This window comes from Paroedura picta, chromosome 1 (genome assembly GCF_049243985.1).
Source record: "Paroedura picta isolate Pp20150507F chromosome 1, Ppicta_v3.0, whole genome shotgun sequence".
NCBI lineage: Eukaryota > Metazoa > Chordata > Lepidosauria > Squamata > Gekkonidae > Paroedura > Paroedura picta.
The window spans coordinates 48380615-48405876 of record NC_135369.1 but is presented as its reverse complement, the minus strand read 5'-3'; the positions used below and the strand labels follow the sequence as shown (position 1 = coordinate 48405876).

Sequence of the window (25262 nt, the reverse complement as noted above, 5' to 3'; positions counted from 1 at the left end):
AATTGGAACACAGCTATTCCAATATGATATTGCTGTTATATGATCAGCATGCAGTTGCTTGTGCTGTTGTCCTAGTGTGTGAGAATCACTCACAGTGTTGATAATAAAATTTGATAAAAAACACTTCATTCTAATATCCCTCTCCCTTGTAGTTTGTCATCAAGTCACAGCTGACTTACGGTGACTGTAGGATTTTCAAGCCAAGATACATGTCTCTGTGTAGTGATCCTGGTATTCCTTGGTCTCACATCCCTGCTTAGCTTCTGAGAGTTTATGAGATTGAACTAGTCTGAGCTAAGGTTGTGCGCTTCGGCTCAGTTCGGCTGCCTTGGCGATCACCGAAGCCCGAAGTGGCATGTAAGAGGCCAGCAGCGTGGAAAGGAGAGGCGGCAGCGGTGCGGCCACTATCTGGTGCGCCACCGCCATCCCTCCTCTCTGCACCATGGTGTTGGTTGCCTCGGGCTTTGGTGATCGCCGAGGTAGCCAAACCAAGCCAAATTGCACACCCCTAGTCTGGGCTATCCAAGTCAGGACAATTCCAACATTTTTCCTTATCTCCTCCACAAAAATATTTACCTAGTAAATATTCACTCATTATATCAGAGGAAGTGGACTCTAGTCTACAAACCTGATGCAGGTGTAACATTTGGTAGTGTTTATGGTGCTACAAGATACCTGCTTATTTTTGTTGCAAGCAATTAAATAGCTATTCCTTTGGAGTTATCATATTGAAGACAATGTGTGTCATGAAATGAAAGTTGCCCTGAGTCCTCAGGGAAGAGCAAAATATAAACTTTATATATACAGGGCCCTGCTGGCGGGCTGGAGCTAGCACAGTTCCCCAGGGCCTGCAAAATAAAGTTCTTCCTCCAGGCATTTGGTTGAGGTTTGCTGTTCCAACAACATTCACTGGGCCTCCTCAGAAACTGAACTGACAAACATTTGGGAGTCTTAGTTAACAGGTTAATTGTTACTATCTATTTTTGGAAAGTTTGGAAGCCACTGTTGTCCTAATCAACGTTGTTGCTGAATTATATTGTACCTACTCCTATGTACCCATGTTCTATGTACCCTATGTTCTAGCTTGTTTTGTGTAAACTGCCCTGACCCAAAAGGGAGGGCGGTATATAAATATAATAGATAGGAGATATTTACATAGTAAATTATTTTTGCCAAAGCTGCAAATCTTATTAAAGTGAGCTATGAATTGTTAGTAGTCCAGAGTTTAAGAATACTAGAATGAATGTTTATTTTAGGGCTCTCATCAACAGAATGGTATTCCTTTTTTGCCATATGTGTTTGAATTGGATTTTTAATTTTTCTTATCTACAAGTGCTGATTCATCAATACATGTGTATCATGTGATGACAAGCCAATTCTGAGTTGGGAAATTCCTGAAGATCTGTGAGTAAAGCTTGTGGGTAAGACCTCAGGAGTTGTTAATGCCATTGTCTGCCTCCAAAGCAGCATCAAGGCCCCACATGGAGTTTGGCAAATGTAGTGTCAAGTGCCGACCGAAAGGTATTAGGCTATCACAGAGCTAACATAAAAGATAGAACTTTCATATTCTCTATACCAACTCACACAATATTTTTCAGTGGACCCATCAAGCTGATAGTTCTCAGGTGCAGAGGAAACAAGTGCTATAGACATGTGTAAAATCTAAATTGTCTGGAGCAGAGATCCAGTTTTAATAAGGCTTCCTGATAGCTAATGTGAGATAAAGCCTGTCTTTTTTTGAAGCATGGTATCTGTTAGTTCTCCGCAGCTTTGTTAACTTGTATAAGCAAACAAAAGCTGTAACTTCTGAAATGAATATTTCTGCAAAATAAAGTCTACCCAAGCAAAGCTGTTTGGCACATGGGTAAGACTGGTAATGGCCCTTCCATATGCATTATCTGATGTGGCTTCTACCTTGTTGAGCAGGTTAGGCATGCCTCCTTTTTCTATAATTTTTGCAGAATTTGCAGAACATTTTAATAAAGGAATTAGAACTGTCGTATAATGGAACAGATGAGGACACTTTTGTCAGGGAGTAGGATTGTAGTCTATTTCATTGCTTAGTATACACAATCTTGTTTTGACTACACTGTCTTCTGCCTTTGTAATCTACTTTTTGCATTATGGTACAGAATGCCTTAAACAGTTTTTGTTTGCATTGTTTTCTAATCCTGTAGTCCTACACGTGTTAAATTTTTATTGTATGTTTCTATGTTGTCTGAACTTTTAAAAATATTTTGTAATATGCCTTGAGTCTCAATAAGAAAAGTGGATGTAAATGAAGAAAATCAACTATAGGTCTATGTTGTCATGACCTTCAAACTAGTCTTTAATACTAGGTGGTTTTGTCCTAAATTTCTACCTCATTGTTTGCAACTGGATTTTAATGACAGTAACTCATGTGCAGACTTGTCTATTGAGAGGAAGATATGCACATGTATGTTGTTAGCTAAAAGTGAACAATTTAGTGCCTCTGAAATTTTGTTCTAGTATCTAACACTGGCAACGAGGATGGGATTGTGATGCTAGTTGTGCAGCCCTTGTAAGCGATCAATGAAATAACTGCTGTGGAGTCCTGCCTTCTGAGGGGGAACAAGCCGTCTGAAATCACTCCTGTTTGGTGCCTGACCACCATGGAAGGGACCCACCAACGTGACTGAGAGCAGGCTCATTCACTATGGAACTCATGGCCACTATGGGCCAGATTGAGTTTTTAAACCCAGCTGCCCAGCCAGGTGGGCATCCTACGAGAAGTGCATTTGATCCTATCTCATTGTCAATGGTGTCACCAATGGCGAGAGGCAGAGAGCCATGTACCTAAGTGTCTGCAGACCAGCTACCTTTGACCTTGCCCAGGACTTGCTTGCCATGACTGATGTTGACATGTCCAACCTCAAGGAGATTCTCTGCTGCCCGCAGAAGCGTGTTAATCTGCAGCTGGAATAAATTGCCAGCTGCCACACCTTCTACCAGTGAGTCCAACAAGGAGAGTCCATTGCCACTTTCATTGCTGTACTTCATAATGTGTCCCGCTACTGCCAGTTCACCAACTTAGAAGAGATGCTACTGGACTGCCTGATGTGTGGCCTATGAGACAAACACACAGAACATTGCCTGTTCATTCGGAAGGGCCTCACCTTCAAGACCATGCTTGAAGAAGCTGTTTGCTGCCAAGACAGCCACTCACAGAACCCACACTGTATGTGGCCAGAGCCCGCCACAATGCACACGAGACTGTCCAGCAAGGACGAGGACACCAAGGTCAAGCACACCCAGTTCACTACCGCTGCAAGACAGTGTCACACACCAGAATTCTCCACGGATCCCAGCACCAGCTGTGGGGCCCAGCACTCATGCTGCACATGCCAATTCTTTGATGACAAGAAAACTCCCTCGGTTTGGGGACTGGCGCACCAGTCCATCTTTGCTGCCATCAAGTGCCTCCTCTTGTTGGACAGCATCCTTGCACATTTATATCAGGCCAAAGCCGTCATTCTCGCTTGTGACTCATCCTAGCACAAAATGGGCGCCATCCTCCGCCACTGACATCTGGACAGCCATGAAGCCCCAGTGACCTTCTGCTCCTGGATCTTGTCACTGTCAGACCACAAATATACACAGATTGACAAGGAGGCACTCACCAGTCACTGGAGTAAAAAATTTCCATGTCTACAATTGGCCCTTCACTGTTGTCACTGATCACAAGCTGCTTGTGGGCCTCTTCATCACCAATTGCCAGACACCACAGATTCTCTCACCCCAGATGCTGCACTGGCCCATTTTTCTCCGTGAATACAATTTTCAGCTTATCCATTGCTCTGTCCATCAGCCATGCCAACACCCTTAACTACCTGCTGCAGCCATTTATTGATATAGATCTGCTCCCAGCATCTTACTTATGGACACTTTGCCTTAGCCTCCACATCACTGTGCACTCTTCCAGGGACCAGTTCCTTTTCTGCATCCTCAACTGTGTGTGGAGGGAATGGCCTAGCTGTAAGCTAGACTATGACTTTGCCCCTTATGCTACCCGGAAGACTGAGCTATTGGTGCACAAGGGCATCCTGCTGCAGGCCACTGGATCGTGGTCCCAATTAAGCTGCACTGGCAGGTCCTGGAAGGACATGAGGTCCATCGAGGCATTGTGCATATGAAAGCCTTGGCCTGGAGCAACATGTTGTAGCTGGAGATTGACAAGGAGGTTGAGGCCTGGGTACACTAATGCAAGGCCTGCCAGGAGAGCAGGCCAGAAATGCCCCAAGTGCCAGTGCGGTCGTGGGAGTCAGCCAAGAATTCCTGATTTTGGTTCCACATTGACTTTGCAGGCCCATTCCAGGGGCACACGTTCCTGATGGTCGTGAACTCCTCAAAATGGTTGGAGGTAATCCCGGTCTTGGCCATGACCTTTGCTGTGGTAATCCACCCCCTACAACAGCTCTTTGCAACTCATGTGTTGTCAGCCACTAGTATTTCTGACAACAGGGTTCAGTTCACTTCGCTGGAATTCAAGAACTTCCTGGTTGCCTGCCTAGTTTGGCACATCAGCTTGGCTCCCTTTCACTTGTCTACAAATGGTCAGGCTAAGCGGATGATACGCACTACCAAGGATGCAGTCTCCTGAATATCACCAGGAGACTTGCACCAGCGGCTTTTGAACTTCTTCACCCGCTAGCACATCACCTAGTGACCACAACTGGGAAGAGCCCAGTGAAGCTGCTCATGAACCAGCAGCTTACAACTCTCGTGGACAAGCTTCACCCAGACCATGAAGCTTCCAGGCAGCCCAGCCAGATGACAATGGCCACCCCTCATTCCTTCATACTGGATGATTCAGTCTACATCGGGAAGTATGGTGGTGGCCTCAACTGGATTCCAGCAGTGGTCACCCAGTTGCTGGACCCATATCCTACCAGGTCCAGTTGCCGGATGGCTCCTTGCTCTGCCCCCACATAGACCAGATACAGTGGTGCAGCTCTGGACCTGCGAGCTCTGATGAACCAGCCAGCATGGCTCCAGCAGCAACGGTCCTGACTGAGGACCTGCTACCTCTATTTCCAGCCCCTCAAAAGCACCAGGCTGCCAAGGAAGTGCCAATCAACTTGTCAGTTCAACCCGCATCCCAGGAAGCCTCTGTAGTCTGTAGTCCTGCTGAGGACGGAACTTGAGGTCTGAGGCAGAATTGTAATCCTGAGATCGCGATTGGCCACCTCGTGGTTGGAACCCCTCTGTCGGATCCAGTCAATTCAATCTAAAACTGGCCTATCGTATGTGCTGGCAGTAAGTTCTTTTGGTCAATTTTTGCCTCTTGTACCATGATGCCGGGATCATAATAAAGAGCTGAAATGAACTCCCGATGTCCTGATCTCTGAATCCATGGATCTAACACAGATGTTGATGGAGAGGGAGCATGGAGTACAGAGCAGATGAAACTGACACAGGCCTATCAAAGTCAACAGTGTCTGTCTTATAGGTTGTTCCCTCAAAATCTGAGAAAACTAGAAACATAAACATCTAATACAACATTAGGTTTAATAAGAAGCTAGATAGAGAGTTTCTAGCTGGATTTAGCTAAAATAGTACAGCCTTTTTAGGGAGAATGGCTGCCCCAATTGCCCTGTAGCTGTTTGCTAAAGGAACGTATGTTTGATTCAACTATGTTCTACTAAATTTCAGACACACTATAAGCCTTTTTGAACCATTATAATTTTTGTGGGCGTTAGGGGAGATGTCTGATATCTAGAGCCTCTTGTGGCGCAGAGTGGTAAGGCAGCTGTCTGAAAGCTTTGCCCATGAGGCTGGGAGTTCAATCCCAGCAGCTGGCTCAAGGTTGACTCAGCCTTCCATCCTTCCGAGATCGGTAAAATGAGTACCCAGCTTGCTGGGGGGTAAACGGTAATGACTGGGGAAGGCACTGGCAAACCACCCCGTATTGAGTCTGCCATGAAAACGCTAGAGGGCATCACCCCAAGGGTCAGACATGACCCGGTGATTGCACATGGGATACCTTTACCTTTACCTGATCTCTAAGCCTGGTTGCCGTTTTGTGTGAATAGTGAAATGTGTGTATTTTCCTCCTCCAATACACCTGAATCAAAACTCTGATTGATTAGTGTACTCATTCACATGCACCAAAGTAGGAAAATGTGTTCTTTCTTCTGTTCACATGCAGTGGGGGACAGCACATATTGAGAGGATTGCATGAAGTGCAATCCCTCCTAATGCACAGATAATCTGCAAAAATTGTAATAACTGAAAAGGGCTTAAGTCTTCATTGCTCAGAGAAGGAGAGAGCACATAATAATATTTCCATGTAATACTTAGGACAAAATCAGTTTCTCTTAGAAAAAAGGAGGAGGAAGGATACAACTTTTTTGGGTGATGCTATTTAAGCAGAATGGGTATGAGTAAGTGTTGTGTTTTTTGTGACACGAAGACCATTTACAGATTTAGCATGTTCAGATAAATTATGAAGTCCCTATCAAAGCATGGGAAGAAATGAGAGCATGCAAGAGAAGTGGAAGAACATCTTTCTGATGTATGGCACTCATGGACCCCTTGTGGCTTGGCTGAAACATGTGAACTAGCCTTTATGAGGTAGAAGGAATTTAATAAAGTTATTTTTGGGGGTGGGTGGGTGGTTGTCATTTATTCCGTTTGCCTGGGTTCACTTTTGTGTTTGGTTTCATAGCATGCTGATCTTTAGTGTGAAAATTTCCAGTAACTTCAAATGAATTTCTGAAGATGAGTTAAAAATTGCACTTAAAAAAAGAAAGAATTAGAAATCAAAGCAGAATGAATATATAGGTAATATACTTTACTCAAGCTTTATTTCAGATGTCAATTGCAGACATGAGAATGATAGTGTATAAGTAGCTTTTTTTCTCCTACCCATCCAATATTATGAAAACTGACACCCTTCCTGCTGAATATAGCTTACTGTGCATTTCCTACAGTGAACTATATAAGAATTTAGGCTACAGCTCTGTGGATCTTTCTTTCTTTCTTTCTTTCTTTCTTTCTTTCTTTCTTTCTTTCTTTCTTTCTTTCTTTCTTTCTTTCTTTCTTTCTCAGTCCTTGGTGATCATTCTCATTTGCTTTTCTGGATCATGTGCTCGTTACATTGGTCCCTGGGGCACATTAATTTAGAATGGCTGTATAAGGTAAGTTAGTGATCCTTGAAGTTCACTTAGAGGGCATCATGTAAACAGAGATTACTGTCTTTCAGCCTTTTCAAAACATTAACATAGCCAGTCCTGAATAGATTTGTCACATTTTTTTTTTACTTTTGTTTCTGAAAAGCTGAACAGTATGATCAGGGCCTTATAAACTAGCCTTGTAAATGTCTCCAGGATCATTTTTTTAATGGAATGCTATGTAATTTTTGTACAATTAACTATTATAATTTGTAATTCCTTGTCTTCGTTTAGATTATTTGGAATTGGTTTGATCTTAGAGCTCTTCTAGATAGGTTGGACAATTCATTTCACTTGAGATGGCTGTGGCTGAAGTGGAGTTTATCAGCAGTTAGGATCTGGTGCTTTTTTAGTAATATATGAAAATGTGCAATATAGCAGAAGAACCATTCTTCCAGTACCCTTTGCACCCTCTTCTTATCTGTCAATCACAAAATCACTCTAATGCCTTGTATGCGTAACGCTGAGTCCACTAGAGTAGTGGCCCCAAGCCTTTTCCGGGCTGGGGACCGGTCCGCGGGAGGTGGGGGAGAGGGAGGCCTGGGCGTCGGCAAACACGCAGGCGCAGAGCTACTACGCCTGTGCATTTGCGCCTCCCTCTCTCCCCCCCCCCCGTAGTGCGGCGCTCGCTATACCGGAACAATTGGCTGATGAAGCATCCGATTTGCTTGAGCGAATCGGCTGCTTCATTGGCCGATCACTGCCGGCGCAGCAAGCACCGCGCTGTGGGGGGGAGAGGGAAGCGCCTCCCTCCTCCCCAGCCTGGTACTGGTCCGAGGCCCGGAGGTTGACGACTCCTGCACTAGAGGGAGTGAAAGAGTCGGGGTATTCTTTATCCTTTCCTTTATTTAAAGAAAAGGTGCAATTTCCCCAGAAGGATTGGAGAGCCTGAAGTTGCAAGGAGAAGTATTCTCTCCTCAGAAGCAATCCTTCCTATGAAAATTATATATATTAACATTTTAGTTGAAGAATTGTACTGTTATCTGCATCCTGATGCCTTTGATCTTGAGCATTCAAGGATACAAGAGACTTCTGTGAAGAACAGATGACCTCCCAACACGGAGCATAGCTGCAAGTTGGTGCATCTTCAAGGGACTGCCTAGACAGAGGCAGAAATTTTACTTGCATTGTGTAGATGGGTGTTGTGGGACTAGGTCCTGGGTGGACTAGGACAGCAGCTAAGCAGGGTCTTCCACATCTCCCTCACTACATCTTCACCCATTCCAGCCTCCCTTTGCCATGATAACAACAACAATATATGTTGACTTAAATTTAATGATGGCATAATTATGTCACTGTGCTGGCATGATTTGGAATTATGTTGGCTGAGGGGATTTAGTGGCTATTTTATCCTTTTCCTCTTAACCTATTTAGGTTAAGCTTGCTTAGGCATCAATGACATTTAATTTTTTTATTAAGTGGATTTTGATTAGCTCTAAGAATGATATTATATTGAGTAAAAATAATGTTTGAGCTGTTCTTGCCTTTTAAGGAATATTAGCAGTGTTGATGTGCAAGATTAGTGCCATTTTCAAAAGGCCAGGGCTTGGCTGAAGATATATGCATACATAGTAAGTTACTGTATTCTGCTTGAGTAAGCAAATGTCAGCAAACGTGTGAAACAGAATGTGGCAAAGTGGGCAAGATTAGAACATAGCTGATTAGGCAAAACAACTATCTGAAGAAAAGGGAAATAGTTTCACAAGAATAATAGGACAAATGCGCTTACAAGAAAAAAATATCTGCTTCAGCAGATATAGGCAAAGGATCTAGCATAACAAACATCCGCAGACATCTGCATATGTCTAAAACTGTTTGCTCTGTGATATAAAAAGGTGATGTTAAAGCTGCTTGCGTGAATTTTTTGGTTTTGCTGCCAAAGACCCGTTATTGTAATAAAGTTTGATCTATTGGAATCTCACTGGCTGCGCTCATCACTGGGCATTGGTAGACCAGGCAAGAAGCTCATTTGACTAACAGTGAGATTATCATCTAGAACAGTGGTTCTCAACTTGGAGGTCGGTACCCCTTTGGGGGTCGAATGACTCTTTCACAGGGCTCACGGCAAGGTGAGCAGCTTGGCCCGGGGGGGGGTGCCATCCACACAACAGCCTTGTGGGGTAGATCAAGATAGAGCGTTTGTCTGGAGCAGCAGGGAAGAGCGAGATCGGGACAGTGGGACAAGAGGCAGAGATGAACTGAGAAACCCTGAAAAAAAACAATTTATATACAATTATGAACAATGGATCTTCATGCCATTGGTCAGTTTCAGTTTAATTTCTGTGAAAGAACACTTGCATAATTTTATGGTTGGGGACACCACAACATGAGGAACTGTATTAAAGGGTTGTGGCATTAGGAAGGTTGAGAACCACTGATCTAGAGGGATGTGGGGAATAATGTGCCATTGACTTTTTAAGTGCATTGCTGCTATGCTATTTGCTGCCCCCCCCCCCACTCAATTATTATCCTATCCCATAGCTGTGTACAGCTTCCAACTTGTCTTACACTGGTATATTTCTTTCCCTAGTTACTTACTGACTTGTCATTGGCTGAGCTAACACTACAGTGGCATGGGAACAAGGAATTCTCACTGATGCAATGTTATTGCTTCTGAGTTTCCACAGTATGCACGTATCTTGGTATCAATGTCATATTGATAGAGCTGGCTATAACAGTGTGGTGCCCAATCAGAAGTGAGATAAAAGTTAGGGGTTTCTATGTGACAGGTCAGTTTTCTTGGGGACAGATGTAGTTGGTGTGACTCTTCTCCTTATTGTTTATATCCCACTTTTCTCACCAAAGCATGTTATATTGGCAACAAATATTTTAAAATACAATAAAACCAAAAAAATGCACAGGAGAAACATGGGACAGGTTCCACTTCAGAAAGCAAAGCTGGTCTTCCTATTTGCCTTGGAAAATGTGCCTTTTTCATAGATAATAGCTGTCAGGTACTTTTACTTTTTGTGAGGTGAAGGCTACGTGTCTTGCAGGTTTTATGTAGAAAAGCTACTGGCAGTTGGTAACAGGAACAGCCTGTATAGCCCAGCTCCTCACTTCACCCAGTTCATGAATCCATGGACTGAATGTAGTCTGCACAAAACTTTCATGGTCTTTTAGATATGGTGGGTGCTCCCTGAAGGGTCTTAGATTAAATCCAATATCTTAAAATGTGCCTTGGTAGCAACAAGAGGTCATCACTCAGTACAGCTGCTGGATCTCCCCAATGACCCTTTCTCACCAGGTATACTTACTACATTCTACAGCTGACTCCTCCAGATGGTCTGCAAGAACTCCCCTTCCCCAGTGCAAAGTATATTATCATTTAGCCTTGAAGTTGTGAAGATCTACATGGTGGCCAGGTGTCAGCTTTTTCAGTCTAAGAAACTTCAGTTTATACATTTTTTCCTGAGCCTTAATGTTTTGTGATGTGCAGTTAAATTGAACACTAAATGTATATATATATGTATTAATTTTAAAGGTTCTGAAGCAAAAGCATGTGAAGAGTATGCATCTGCAGCAAGTATCAGTAAGGAGATTTGCTTCATTTAATCTCTTCTCAGTAAGAGAAGATGGCAAAAAGGCAACAGAAGAGGACCATCGGACATGGGTTCAATATGAAAGCATCTTTTATCCTCAGTATAGTATATATTTAAGGTAAGATGTCAATTGAGTTTTTAAAGTATTTTTGGCTGACATTTCTGACATATGCTTCTTGATTCCTGCTTTTCAGTTTTCACTTGGATCAACCTGAAGAATAAATCTACAGAGTAATTGTTTCTTAAAATCACTATTAGTATGAATCAATTTATTATTGAATTGAAATCTAATGCATTTCTGTATGTGAGCCTATCCATTTCTGATCACATGTGAATTCTGCTTAATGTAAGAATGAATTTGGAACTTGGCTGGAATGAGACTTAATGTGGGTTTTACATTTGCATTAGGTGCTGCTTTAAAACAAAGGTGAATTTGACCAGGTATGTGTTAGAACATGCAAGAGCTATAGACTACTCCAGTTGCATATCTTTGTGCCACTCCAGCCTGGAAGGGGGTAAGTTCTGCTGGCACAACTTGAAGCACTGCATGGCAAAATGCAGCCTGGGTGCCTCTTCATCTCTCTCCCTGCTGAGGAAAAGTGCCATTTAGACTGCTGTGAAGGAAGTCTTTGCTCCACCCCTCGGGAGAGTCTTCCCTGGCTCAGCTGTTGCAAGCCTGCAAGAGGAGGAGGGTTGCTTAGTGTGGAAAGGAGGAGAGGGATCCACAGCCCCCCCCCAAAAAAAAAGAAAAAAAAAGTGCAGACAAGCCGAGTTCAGAATGGGCAATCTGGTGCCAGTGGCAGTTGGACTGGCAGGAGGGATGGGGGAAGGGGAAGAGTGTTGTCTCCCAGGTATAGTAAGATCCTTGTGTCACCAAGCCCTGTGCTGCACATCACCAAGCTCCACTTACCTGCCCTGGGCACCAAATAGGTTTAGGTATGCCACTAGTCTCCTCCTATGTCCTGATTGCCTCATTAAAGACTTCCTGCTTATTTCTCCAGGTTATTGCCCTTTAGTAGTGCCGTTATTCTAGCTGAGTCCGCAAGGCTCAGCTTCTTTAGCCAGTCTTCTATGGTAGTGGTTTCTGAACTTCTCCATTTAGCAGCATACACCAGTCTTGCTGCTGATACTGGATAGAGAAGGAGGGACCTCCTATCTCTAGGCATATCCCTCTCTACAAAACTCAATAAAAATAATTCTGTTTTTAATCCAAATTACAATTCATGATTTTTTAAAATTCCTCAAGTATTCCACCAATATTTTTTTGCCTTTTTACAACCCAACCACATGTGATAATAATCCCCCTTTTCAATCTTACATTTCCAACTCTTATCTTGCTTTTTTAAATCCCACTTCACAATCTTTGCTGGACTAAGGTGCCATCGATATGTCATTTTGTATTGGTTTTCCCTAATTGCATAGCAAGGTGTAAATCTCATGTCTTGCAACCACGATTTTTCCCAAGTAGCTAAATTAATTGAGTGACCAATATTCTTAGCCCATTGAACCATCACTTCCTTAACTCTCTCCTCTTCCATGGACCACTCAAGTAGATATTTATAAAATTTAGAAATATCTCAACCCTCTTCTGAGGGGCAAATCCCCTTTTATTGTGGACCTTAAATAATTCATTAATCTGAAGATATAAACACCAATCAATCTCTTTCCCCTGAAGTTCTTTTCTAGATCGTAATTTGAAGTTTATAAGCATAATAAAATGTATATATAAAAAAGACTTCCTGCTGATTTGAACACACTTCCTCCCTTCTTGCCTGCATAACAAGCAGAAAGAAGATGGAACAACAGTTAGACAGCTCTCCTCTTTCTATACAAAATTGTTTTTCTTCTAATTAAAACTATTTAAGCAGCCTGGTGCTTTGTACCTCTTTGCATATTTAAGTTCTGCCAAAAGTATATGAAAATGTTCTTTGATCTTTCAGTTATCTTTTGGTCATTATGCTATCCTACATCATTCATGACAGGCAGTGTTCAGATATAAGGGAGAAAAATACTATCCTGTAGATCTGCACAAGTGTTTGAGCTCTCATCCAGTACCATTACTATTGTTATCATTATCCTAAATGTTGCCACGGGTGCTATAGTCTTCCCACAGTGACATTTAAAACGGGGGTCATCAACCCCCAGTCCTCAGCCCAGTGCTGGGCCGCAAGAGCCTCGGCAGCGGGCCGCGGCTCTGTCTCCCCCTATCCGTAGCAAGAAGCTCGCCAGGCCGTGAACAAATCGGCTGCCAAAGCGGCCAATTAGCTTGCAGCCCGACAAGCTTCTTGCTGCGTGAGGGGCGGGGGAGGGAAGTGCGGCTGCCGGCACGCCAGCGGCACAAACACGCATGTGCAGACCTGCCACGCCGTGTGCATTTGTGCCTGACAGCTGCGCAAATGTGCATATGCAGCAGTTTTGCACATGCATGCATGCGCAGTTTAGCTGTGCATGCGCATTTGCGCCCCAACCAGGCACAAACGCACATGCATGGCAGGTACGCTCATGCGCATTTGCGCAGGGCCGCCGCGTGTGCACCCTTTCCCCCTTGGCAACGGGCCAAAAAGGTTGCGGAACGCCGATTTAAGACACAACATGACTTGAGTCAGGTATCATGTGAAATTATGGTTTAATTAAAGTACATAATTATGACTTGTATGATCATTGGAATGTACTAACTAATTGGGGAACATCAAACAAGGATCAATAGCTGGTTTGAAGTTGTGCTGTGAACCATAGTTAGTCTTTGTGGTTTTGTGTCATGTTCAAATATGGACATCCTTGTTTGTTCTTTGGTTTTGCCATTGCTGCAACAGAGGCTGGGTTTCTGACTGGTTCTCTGTAGGTATGTTAGAGAAAGAGCAAAACATTAAATCATTGCTTGTGTGCTGAATCCGTAGTTTGACAAACTTGCTCTAGTTAGAATAGAACTTGATTTTGCGTTATGTTTAACTGAGCCTATGAAAGGAATCTTTAGGAATGGACAAGGTTTTACAGGGGACCCAAATATCTGTTTCTTGAAGTTTCATGGATGTATATGAGACTCATTTAGGTTTTATCTGAACCCACATGCATAACTTCTTTCCCTCATTTGTTCCCAACACTTTGGAAATATGGAAAGAAAAGTGGCTTGGGGTGGCCATTTGAAGTAGAGAAATAGTAGTCAGGGACAGATGTAAACTCCTGACTGTTCTCTGCTTATGTATGTTTTGTTGTTGTTGTTAGGTGCGAAGTCATGTCCGACCCATCGCGACCCCATGGACAATGATCCTCCAGGCCTTCCTGTCTTCTACCATTCCCCGGAGTCCATTTAAGCTCACACCGACTGCTTCAGTGACTCTAGCCAGCCACCTCATTCTCTGTCGTCCCCTTCTTCTTTTGCCCTCAATCGCTCCCAGCATTAGGCTCTTCTCCAGGGAGTCCTTCCTTCTCATGAGGTGGCCAAAGTATTTGAGTTTCATCTTCAGGATCTGGCCTTCTAAGGGGCAGTCAGGGCTGATCTCTTGGACCGACCAATTTGTTTTCCTTGCAGTCCAAGGGACTTGCAAGAGTCTTCTCCAGCACCACAGTTCAAAAGCCTCAATTCTTTGACTTTCAGCCTTCCTTATGGTCCAACTTTCACAGACATACATTGCAACTGGGAAGACCATAGCCTTGATTAGATACACTTTCGTTGGCAGGGTGATGTCTCTGCTTTTTAGGATGCTGTCTAGATTTGCCATAGCTTTCCTCCCCAGGAGCAAGCGTCTTTTAATTTTTTTGCTGCCATCCCCATCTGCAGTGATCTTGGAGCCCAGGAAAATAAAATCTGTCACTAACTCCATTTCTTCCCCACTTATTTGCCAGGAATTGAGAGGGCCAGATGCCATGATCTTAGTTTTCTTGATGTTGAGCTTCAAGCCAACTTTTGCACTCTCCTCCTTCGTCCGCAACAAGAGGCTCTTTAGTTCCTCTTCGCTTTCTGCCATTAGAGTGGTATCATTTGCATATCTGAGGTTGTTGATATTTCTCCCTGCAATCTTGATCCCAATTTGTGACTCATCTAACCCCGCCTTTCTCATGATGTGCTCCGCATACAAGTTAAATAGGCAAGGCGACAGTATGTTATATGTAGGATGCTTTAGGATGCTTTGGGCTGATCCTGCGTTGAGCAGGTGGTTGGACTAGATGGCCTGTATGGCCCCTTCCAACTTTAGGATTCTATGATTCTATGTAGCTATGCCATAAACGTGGCATGAAATGTGATGTTGATGTACTCAAGGTTATTTATGCAGGTTGTTTCAGTTGTCCCCTCTCTTCTCTGTTTTTCACCAGCTGATACAAGTAGTTTGGATAAAAGTTGTCTGTGTATGTGTGTGTGAAGGGAATGGTAGAGGGATTCAGTACTTTTTGCTACTTTTTTGCCAGACATCTCCACCCCTTTCCCATTTACAGATGCTTGATGACATCTGAGTGTTGAACACATGGAGCAGTGCTTTCACATTTAATTCTTCCTTTAGGCAATAGGAGGATGGTAGTTTCTGCTCTTCGTTCCTTCAGGGCCTTTTGTTTTATTGTTTTTAAAAATATTGTCGCTTTCTCTCTTAGTGGCCTGGTTATCCGAAAATGTCAGAGTCTATGTTTTAGTCCATCAAAGGGATGATTCCAGTAAGGAGAATTTGAGCATGCTGTGGAAGCCCTCAGAAATCAGTGATGTAAGGGTCACAGTCACGGAGCTTTAAAGTCCTGCAGAAACCATTACAAGACTTTGACTGTCTCAGCACTGTAATGAGTTACCAAAGTTAGATTTATAGTTTTCCCCCATCATTTTTTATTTCATACACATTTGAGGCATGTGCTTCCTAGCAAGGAAACAGCACTTATATATCCTGAAGGTTACACTTTTCCAAAGTCCCTTATTAGACCTGCTGTTACCTATTTCTTGCTTAGACTTTTCTGGAAAGGCTAGCTGACTAAATCCATAAAAATAATTGAATTGATTCTTAAATTGAAGTTTCTTAAAAGTATGAGATGTGTACAACAAGTAACATTCTTTAATTCAGGCATATCCATAATTTTCCCCCCTAAAACAGTAACTAGATATTTTTGCCTAATGCCATTTGGTGTTTGTATTGTCTAAATTCCAGTAGGTTTTATTTTTTAAATATTTAACTGTGCTAAGAGAGTCTTTTAAAAAATATTAACAGTGAGAAGTTTCAGGGGTAGTGCTTTCCTGACTTGATCTCCTTTGGAAAACTGCACTGCAGTCTTCAAACACTGTAATGTTGCCTTTATTTACAGTAATAGAACTAGGGCATGGGTGAAGGTAAAGAGGCAAACCTACAGGACAGCTAGAGTTGCTAGCTCTGGTTTGGGAAATACCTGGAAAATTTTGGGATGGAGCCTGAGTAGGTACCTCAGCAGGATAAAATGCCGTAGAGTCTAGCTTCCAGCTTGGTGTAGTGGTTGAGAGCACTGACTTCTAATCTGGTGAGCCGGGGTTGATTCCCCACTCCTCCTCCCCAGGCAGCCAGCTGGGTGACCTTGGGCTTGTCAGAGCTGTTCTGACTGAGCAGTAATACCAGGGCTCTCTCTGCCTCACATACCTCACAGAGAGTCTGTTGAGGGTAGAGGAAAAGGAAGGTGATTGAGACTCCTGGTAGAGAAAAGCAGCATATAATTCTTCTTCTCCTCAACCAGTTCTGTGTCTGGAAATCTGCTGAACTATCAGGAGAGCTCCAGGTGCTACCTAGAGGTTGGCAACCATAAGGACAATAATCTGCTACCTTAAATCAGATCAGAGCGAGCTCTGCCCGTCATCCCCCCCCCCCCCAAGTGGCTGACTAGCTTTCCTGATTTCAAGAGATAATGTCTCCTTGAGACTGGGGGTGGTCATTGTGGTGTATGCCTCAATTGCATCTAGATTAGTTTACTGCAATGTACTTTACATGGGGCTTCCTTGAAAAAATTTTGGAACTTCAGCTGGTTCAGAATGTTGACTGAAATGGTTGTAGGGACCATATCACTGTAGTCTTGCCCTATCTGCACTGGTTCCCAATCTGTTTCTGGGCACAGTTCAAGCTGCTGGAAGAAGACGACTTGGATTTTATACCCTGCTTTTCACTACCCAAAATAGTCTCAAAGCAGTTTAGAATCACCTTCCCTTCCTCTCCTCACACCTTGTGAGGTAAGTGGGGCTGAGAGGTCTCAGAGAAATGTAACTGGACCAAGGTCACCCAGCTGGCTACATGTGGAGGAGTGGAGAATCAAATCCAGTTCTCCAGATCCAAGGCTGCCAGTCTTAACCACTACACCAGGCTGGCTAGTGTTGTCCCTCAAAGCTCTGTATAGTTTGGGACCAACATACCACCTCATTCTGTTATGAACACCTAATGACTAGAGTCATCTTCAGATGGGTTTTGGGTTCCCATGCCTTCTGAGGTTAGGCAAGTAGCAATCCTGGAGAGGAATTTCTTGGACATGGCACCAAAACTGGAATTCTCTCCCCAGTGATACTTGTCTGTCCCCTTCTGTTGCCATCCTTTACCAGTGGATGACATCTTTTTTGTTTACTATGGTATTCCCTTATTGATCCCTCTTTCCTGCCCAATGTTTTAATTGCCCACTGTTTTGTCTTATGTGATAGAGCCAGTTTCTCTTCCAAGGACTTTGTTCTCTGGCTTGAATTTTCATGAAGTAGCCATCAGCCTTATTTTCTGTAGCATTTTGACAACTTTTTATTGAAGTATTGTGCCTCATAGTAATTTTTTCAGTGCTGGGTCTTGGCTCCCCATGGTACTGATGTTCAAAGGCTACAGTATTACTTGGATTTTATCCAAACATTTGATTAAGATAGATTTGACTTTTCCCAAGCCTTGGTATCGTTCCCTCGAAAGCCCGCTGAGCATCTTTGTGCTGTCAGGTATTATCTTGACAGGGCTAAATACTGTAGAAAGTTCACAAGGTTGTCTGTGGCTCATGGCAAACAGTCTAAAGGCCAAGCTATATCAGTTCAAAGGCTATCAACAAGGATCAAATTGTATATTCAGATATGCTATGAACCAAGCTAGAGTTATTACACTAGAGGCCTTGAAAATCATTTTGCCAGCTGAGTGGCATCTCTTATTGTGTGCTTATTGTTGTGACCTTCCAAGCTTCTGACTCCAGGCTTGGATCAGAGAGAAGAATGATGGCAGGTCTAAGCCTAAATCCAAATTAAATGCTTAGTTAAGGATAACACTAATTACAAAGGGGGATTTGTTTTCCACACCACAAAACATTCCAGCTAGTGAAAGATTAATGAAATCTAAAATTGAAGGCTTTATTAAAACAGTGTTATAATAAATATATGTTACAGCATACTAAGTTTTCTAATATCCTAGAGGGAAAAATTATTTCAGGTTGTTTCTCCATTTCTCTGTGCTTAAGGACCAGATTCTACACAGCTTGTTATGAAATATGCTTCATAACACAGACCTTGATTTGAAAAACATGAGAAAACAGGAGTATTTTGAAATATGCCTTAAACAGAAAGACAAAAGTACCAAATGGATGTTTGGCTATTCATTAATATTGGTGATTCAGATTTATTCCAAGCCAGTTACGAACAGTTAAAAACTCAGAACAACCTTAAAATTATTACAGACTAGGGGCAAAGCCAGTTTTATCCAGGAATACAACGGGCGCTAGAGCTTGGCGGTGGGCAGAGGAAGGGGAGGGGTTGTCCAGTTTATAAGGGCATGTGGTTGTGTGTTGTGTGGGGGGTTGTGGTGACATGACAAATGAGGGCGTGTGTGTGGAGAGATGGGTGTCAAGAACCTGTGGTTTGGAATGTTCATTGAGTGTGGGAGAATACTGACCTTTGGGAATTGTGGCATAGTGGTTACAGATGAGCTTTCCAGAGCCATGTCTTCAGATATGTGAAGGGAAAATCAGACTGGAGATTCTTCTTAGGTGGAGATTACATGGCAACCAATTCCTCCCAGTTCTGCATTCAATGTCATTTCCCTTGTGTAAATTAAGCCATGGACACTGAAATGTCCCCCTGCCCCAAGCCACATGGGGTAGTCACAGTACACAGGTGTCCACTCTGCTCCTTCTGTCTCCATTTTTTTTACGGTTGATAAAATGTTCAGACCAGGGACACCCAATCTCCAGGTGGGACCTGGAGATCTCCTGGGATTGCTGCTCATCTCCAGAATATAAAGATCAGGTCCCCAGACAAATATGGCTGCTTTGAAGGGGTGATTGTGTAGCATTGAATCCCACTGAGGTTTAGGGATGGCAGCCTCCGGGTGGGGTTTGAGAATTCCCTGGAAGTACAGCTCATCTCCAGGAAGTTAGGCTGAAGTGAAAGCTCTCTCCCCTCACATGTATCCTTTCAAAAAGAATGCACGTGGCCCCAGACACCCCTTGCTTGCTTGGCTGGTGATGTCTGCCCTTCTGAAGCCTGAGGCCTACTGCTGGCAACTGGAGTCCCTGTTGTTGTTCGCAAGGCCAAGTTGTTGCTTAATAAAAGTGGATCACCTAGTTTCCCTCAAAGTCTCACTGTCTACTTTGCTGTAAAGCTAACTCCACCTGAAATTCCCGGCCACTTATGCCTTTGAGTTCATAGGACCTTCCTGGAAAATACTATTTTTTAATTTACCAGGCCAAGTTTGAAATAAGTCACCTAGTCTCTCCAGCCATTTACTTGTTCACCATTTACAGTTTCAGGCTGTAAATATTCTTTATTTAGTTTTTCCTGCACTTTCCAGACTCGCAGGACTGATGCTGTCCTGTCTGTGCCCCAAAATACAAACATTTTCTAGTAAGGGGTGGCCAAAGGCCATATCCCAGGAGGGACACACTCACACCACTCCCCCCGAACCGCAGTCTGCAAGCCTCTATCATTGTCTCTAGATCACTGCTTATCTCTAGATTATAATGATCAGCTCTGCAGGCAAAAAGGGCTACTTTGAAGGCCAGGCTCTGAGGCATTGTACGATTTTGAAGTCCCACCTTCAAACCTCCAGAAATATTTCCAACCCAGGGGTAGCCAACCTCCAGGTGTGGCGTGGAGAGCTCCTGGAATTACAGCTCATCTGCAGAGTATAAAGATCAGCTCCCCAGGCAGAAAGGGCTGCTTTGGAGATTGGACAGAGTTGTTGTGGAGGAGGAACATTTAGGGCTTCCCACATAGGTTGTTGTTGAGTTGAAACATTTGAGGCCTACTACACAGGCCTAACTGTCAAGTCCAACAACTTCTCTCACTTTGTCTCAGACCACTGACAGAGCAGGCAGGTGCCTGGTGAGTGCGCTCCTCCCCTTCAGGGCTGCTGTGAAGGAGCCTCTAACAGCCCCCGACTGAGGGGAGGGAGGTGTTTCCTTCTGAGAGCAGCACAGGGGAGTCTGTACTTGTGCTTTCTTTTGAGGGGGTGAGCTTTCCCCTTCTGTCTAACAGTTGGCTGACAGTAAAGCCCCTTCTCACTTAAAATACTGCTCTACCTGGTCTCACTGTTGGAGGGAAGAAACAGCCAAGCCATGTGTATTTCTTCTGTGTGACTCTCTGCAGATTTGAGGCCTATTGCACAGGGTTGTTGTACAGATGAATCAGGAGGCAAAATAACCTCCACAACAGTATCCGTTGGGCTAGGAGTTTGGCCAGGAAGCCCGAGGCTGGGGTGTGTGCTGTGTTGCTTCCCTATTTGTCCAGAGATCGGACTGGCCCTGCCCACTCTCTGCCCACCTAGGCCTTAGCTTTTTATATTATACAGCGAAGCAAGTATATTATAAACCAGCAAATCCTCATAAAAATCAGGAATCCAAAATAATAATGAACATAGAGATTTTAAAATTCTTTTACCAATATTTAAATTAATTTCCAGTACTGACATGTATTTAATGTAACTTCTAAGCTTTATCACACTATTTGGCTACCTGGTTAGAGTCATTAACATTTTCTCCTATAAGGAGCATCTTGATTTTTCCTTCCTCTGATGCTCTAGAAATTAGAAGCATACCGCATAAAGTGGGCACCTAAAGAGAACATGCCCAAGACTCTCCAGTTTCCTTGATCCACATATGCATAATTTCTCAGCTTTCAGAATCTTTTTCTATCACCTCTCTAACATTGCAGATGGTAAGGCAGGATACCTTGCAAGGGTAAATGCCGTCCTATGATTCTTGATTTTCAAACCAGACAAATATGCAGCCAACTTTTAGATATATCTACTAACTGGAGGTGCCACAAACTCAGGTGATCTTGATAAAACTGATTGGTGCTCATATAATTAATTCTTTGTTTAATAATTTGCATTTCTTGATCTTTGCCCAACTCAAATATAGTTTGAATGGAAAATTGCAATTTTACTTTTGGTAAGTTGCTGCCATCTAGATTTAAAATTGTCACGAATAATTAGTGGTAGCAGGCCATTTGTGGAGAAATTAGTCCTTAGACAGATAAAAATGAATGAAAGACCAATTCTGATATATGGTTGTATGGTTATATGGAGCTACATAAGTGGTCCTTTACTGTCATGTTAAATATAGTGAAATTCCACCATTCAAAGGGAGCCTTTTTTGTCCTAGCCACCATTAGGCTTTGGCAGGCATGAACAATTGAACAGCTTTTATATGGAATCTAACTTGGTCCTTCTACCTCTTCCCTTGCCCGATTAGAATGAGTACAGTCCAAGTCCTTAGGGCAGTGTAGCAAGTCCCTAACTGTGTGTCTAATTCCACGATTCACCTGGAAACAGGCAGGCCAAAGGCAGAAGTCAGAATTAGTCTTTTGTTCATTTTTATCTGTCATAGGAGGGCATTTACCCTTGCAAGGTATCCTGCCTTACTATCTGTGGAGTACTCAGGCCTGTTTGGGAAAAGGTCTCTTTTTATGCTTCTTGTTCTTGGAAAGTTGGCTAGTTAGTTGGGATTGCTTTTAAAAAATCTGAATGTTATAAATAACTGATTATGCTATTTCAAAAATAAGTATTTGAATAGTAAAAGCTGTTAAATTACTATTTAAAAAGTTGGGTGCCATTTTTGGGTTGTTGTAGCAACAGTGATACTGATTGGTTTGAGAGACACATGTGACTATTTGATGTGCCACCAGTGGCTTTTCTGAACACTGTTCTCCAGTTAGCCTGATGCACCATGTTCTGGGAATATGGGCAAGGCCTTTTTTGGCTAGGACTTGTGCTTGGTGAGTGTTTCTGTGTGGATGGGTAAGCTTGCCCCCCTCACAGACTCTGAACTCTAATCCTGGATCCTGTGTAGCTGCTAGAATGACAGTAAGATGGACAGTAAGAAGAGAGAGTAAAACCACCCTTGCTGAGGCAACCTATGCCACTATTGCAGCGACCTAGGAAATGTAGAAGTTGGGCACCATTGAGCAAGCTGGGCAGCAGGCCCTCTTCTGGGTAGCTTGGTAGTCTGGCTCTCTTGCCTGAACAATGCTGTGGAGAGAATGGGAAGGAACAGAGGAAAACCATTCCGACCACTTCAGATACAGAAGTACTGGTTTGTTCAACAGGTTCAGAATTACTCTGGTAATTAAAAAATATAGTTATGTATTTTATATGCATAGATATATCTCATATTGGATGCTTATGTTTTTATGCACACAGTAATTATGCAGCTTTTAAACTGAAATGTTGAGTGTGGCTTTCTGCAAGCTATGAGTAAGTTCTACTACCTTAGAAGGTGCTATTCTTGGGGTACAGAGAAAAATGGATACATTTTGTCTCTGAAGATGCGTTGGGACCGGAGGCCATGATATCTCTCCCTTGGACTGAAGATTCATTTTTTATTAGTAAATTTAGTAGTATTGGTTTTTCACTTATTTGTTGACTATTGATTCACTGTAAAATTGCAGGCTGATTTTAGGCAATTAGAGTGAAAATAGGGTTCCATTGATCAGTAAATTTGATGCTAAGTTAGAAAAGGCATTGTTGGTTGCTTACAATAAATGTTGAACCTTAGGAAAACGCTACAAAAGGCAATAGTTGTACTCCAGTTGTGAATCTTTATAAGCATTAGGGAGAAAAATTAGCTCAGGCTAAGATTCTAGGAGGAAAAGAAGGGGAGAACCATGGAATCATAGAGTTGGAAGGGGCCTCCAGGGTCATCTAGTCCAACCTCCTGCACAATGTGTTGTTGAGTGTACCCAATATATTTTTCCCAAATAAATCCCCTGAGTGTAAGCTTAATTATCTTCTTCATTTAAGAAGGGTTTCTTCCAGGGAACGGCCCCCGTAAACACTGGTAGAAAGATCCTGCGTTGCCCAGCCTCTTGCTATTCCCCAGCAATTTGGGTAACAAATGCAGGAATTCACAACTACCTGTCCGTACACATTGACCACAATTTCATGCCCAAGAGATCCCCCCCCAAAGAAAAAAAACAACAGATCCAGAATCGAGGCTGGCCTGGGGGAAATTCGCCTATCATCCCACAGTGGTGATCAGCAATTCCCTGGGTATGCAAGAAGGGCCACAAGAGACAAACAGTGGCACATCCCTTCCTGCCCACCAACTCACAATCTGCCTCTTGAGGAAGCCTGCTCCACTGAGAAACCGCTCTGTCAAGAATTTCTTCTGGATGTTTAGCTGAAAATTCTTTTGAATATATTTCAACCCATTGGATCTGGTATGAACTTCAGGGGTGACAGAAAACAACTCTGTTCCATTCTCTGTATCAGTGGTCCGCAACCTTTTACAGACTGTGGACCGGCAGCAGCGGGGAGGGCGATTGCCTGGCCGCACATGCTTCATGTGCGGCCGAAAACGCGCATGGACAGCACTTCTAGGGCTCTGGTGGTCAATGCTAGTAGTTTATGAATCAACTGGAAGCTAGTGAAAGTATCTGAGCATTGTTGGCTGTTACATTGTTTATTTTTCAGATAATTTTAAATCTAACATGCCTGAGACCAGCTCAAGGGATTTTATAATTTAAAAAACTATCTAAAGAAAAAGTAGAAACCATACTATAAAAACAAACTATTAAAAATAGGCGAGTGAATTTATTTATATCACACTGTAGCCATGGGCATTGAATTGGCTTGCAACAATTTTGGGTGGATGGGTGGGAAACCCATGCTCACTAACATAAAAACAACATAAAACTACCAGCCTAAAACAACACAGAGCTACCAGTCAGACTAGAAACAGGCCATAAAGACAGCTAAAAATTAATTAATTAAAGCCTGGGTAAAAAGAAATATTTTAGTCCAGTGTCTAAAAGCTGGTAAAGTTAGATGAATCTCTAGGTGGAAGACAATGTAAAGCCTTGTCTTTAGCTGCCACCTGCTTGCCTCTCCAGGTAGAGTACAAACAGTAGGGCTTAGGAGGCAGGTATTAACTAGTGGGCTGGACATCAAAGCCTTAAATAGCTTGGGGCCAAGGTACGTGAAAAGTAAGAACCAGCACTTTAGATTGTTCCTGGAAACAAACAGGCGGCCAGTACATAGATCTTTGAACAAAGGGATTATATGATCTATAGCCCCTAATAATAGCCTGATTGCTGCATTTTTGGACTAACTGGTTCTTATTCAGAGGAGGAGGAGGAGGACGCCGAAGACGAAGACGAAGAAGAAGACGAAGAAGACGAAGTAGTAGTATTAGTAGTAGTAGTAGTAGTAGTAGTAGTAGTAGTAGTAGTGGAGTTGGTTCTTATATGCCACTTTTCCCTACCCGAAGGAGGCTCAAAGCGGCTTACAGTCGCCTTCCCATTCCTCTCCCCACAACAGAAACCCGTGGGGTGGGTGAGGCTGAGAGAGCCCTGATATCACTGCTCAGTCAGAACAGTTTTATCAGTGCCGTGGCGAGCCCAAGGTCACCCAGCTGGTTGCATGTGGGGGAGTGCAGAATCGAATCTGGCATGCCAGATTAGAAGTCCACACTCCTAACCACTACACCAAACTGGCTCTCATCTGGATTATCATCTGGATATGTAACTGATATACTTGTTATCTTTCATTTTCTTTATATTGTCTTTTTTTGCTATGTCCTTTGCCTTTTGGATCTTTTTATCTTCTTATCTTTAAAAAATTAATAAAATATTATTTAAAAGAAAAGGTGGTCCTTTACATATATAAGTCCTAGGCCATGAAGTCTATGAACCCAAGAATAAATCATTAAGCAATGCAGTAACTGCAGACCAAGTGTAATTTTACTTTGCATCCGATATCAATCAAGTTCTGGAATTCTGTACCAGTTGAATCTATTGATTGGTCTTCAATGACAAGCCTACATAAAGTGTGTTCCATTACTTTAACATTGAAGTTACTGTGGATCCACATGGTCCGTTCAATCAGATCAAGGCAGGAAACCATCTTCCAGACTAAATAGCATTGAATTAATTTGCTTTTCCAACAAAAAAGCTTCCTAAATTCCTAGCTGATTCAGTGAGGGGCAGGTGAACCCTGTCAGATATGGGAAGCAGGAGATCCTTCAAGGCTTCAACCTTTCCAACCTCATCTCTGACTCATCAGGACATGTTTATCCTTAGCCATTTGACCACAGCACCAAGACTCAGGAAAGCTACAGCATATTAAGCAGTGTGGACAAAGAGCAT

The 25262-nt window shown here is 43.0% G+C and overlaps 1 protein-coding gene across 8 annotated transcripts in view; it reads left to right on the top strand.

Annotated features, from left to right (window-relative positions):
• CAMKMT (calmodulin-lysine N-methyltransferase) overlaps positions 1-25262 on the top strand; it is a 347932-nt gene that overhangs the window by 1382 nt on the left and 321288 nt on the right. For 7 of the 8 annotated variants that reach the window (XM_077337432.1, XM_077337425.1, XM_077337458.1 and 4 more), the window contains exons 2-3: positions 10678-10853; positions 11144-11176. In XM_077337432.1, the coding sequence (XP_077193547.1) occupies positions 10678-10853; positions 11144-11176 (209 nt within the window). The remainder of the gene's footprint in view (positions 1-10677; positions 10854-11143; positions 11177-25262) is intronic. The other variant, XM_077337416.1, reaches the window with a different exon arrangement.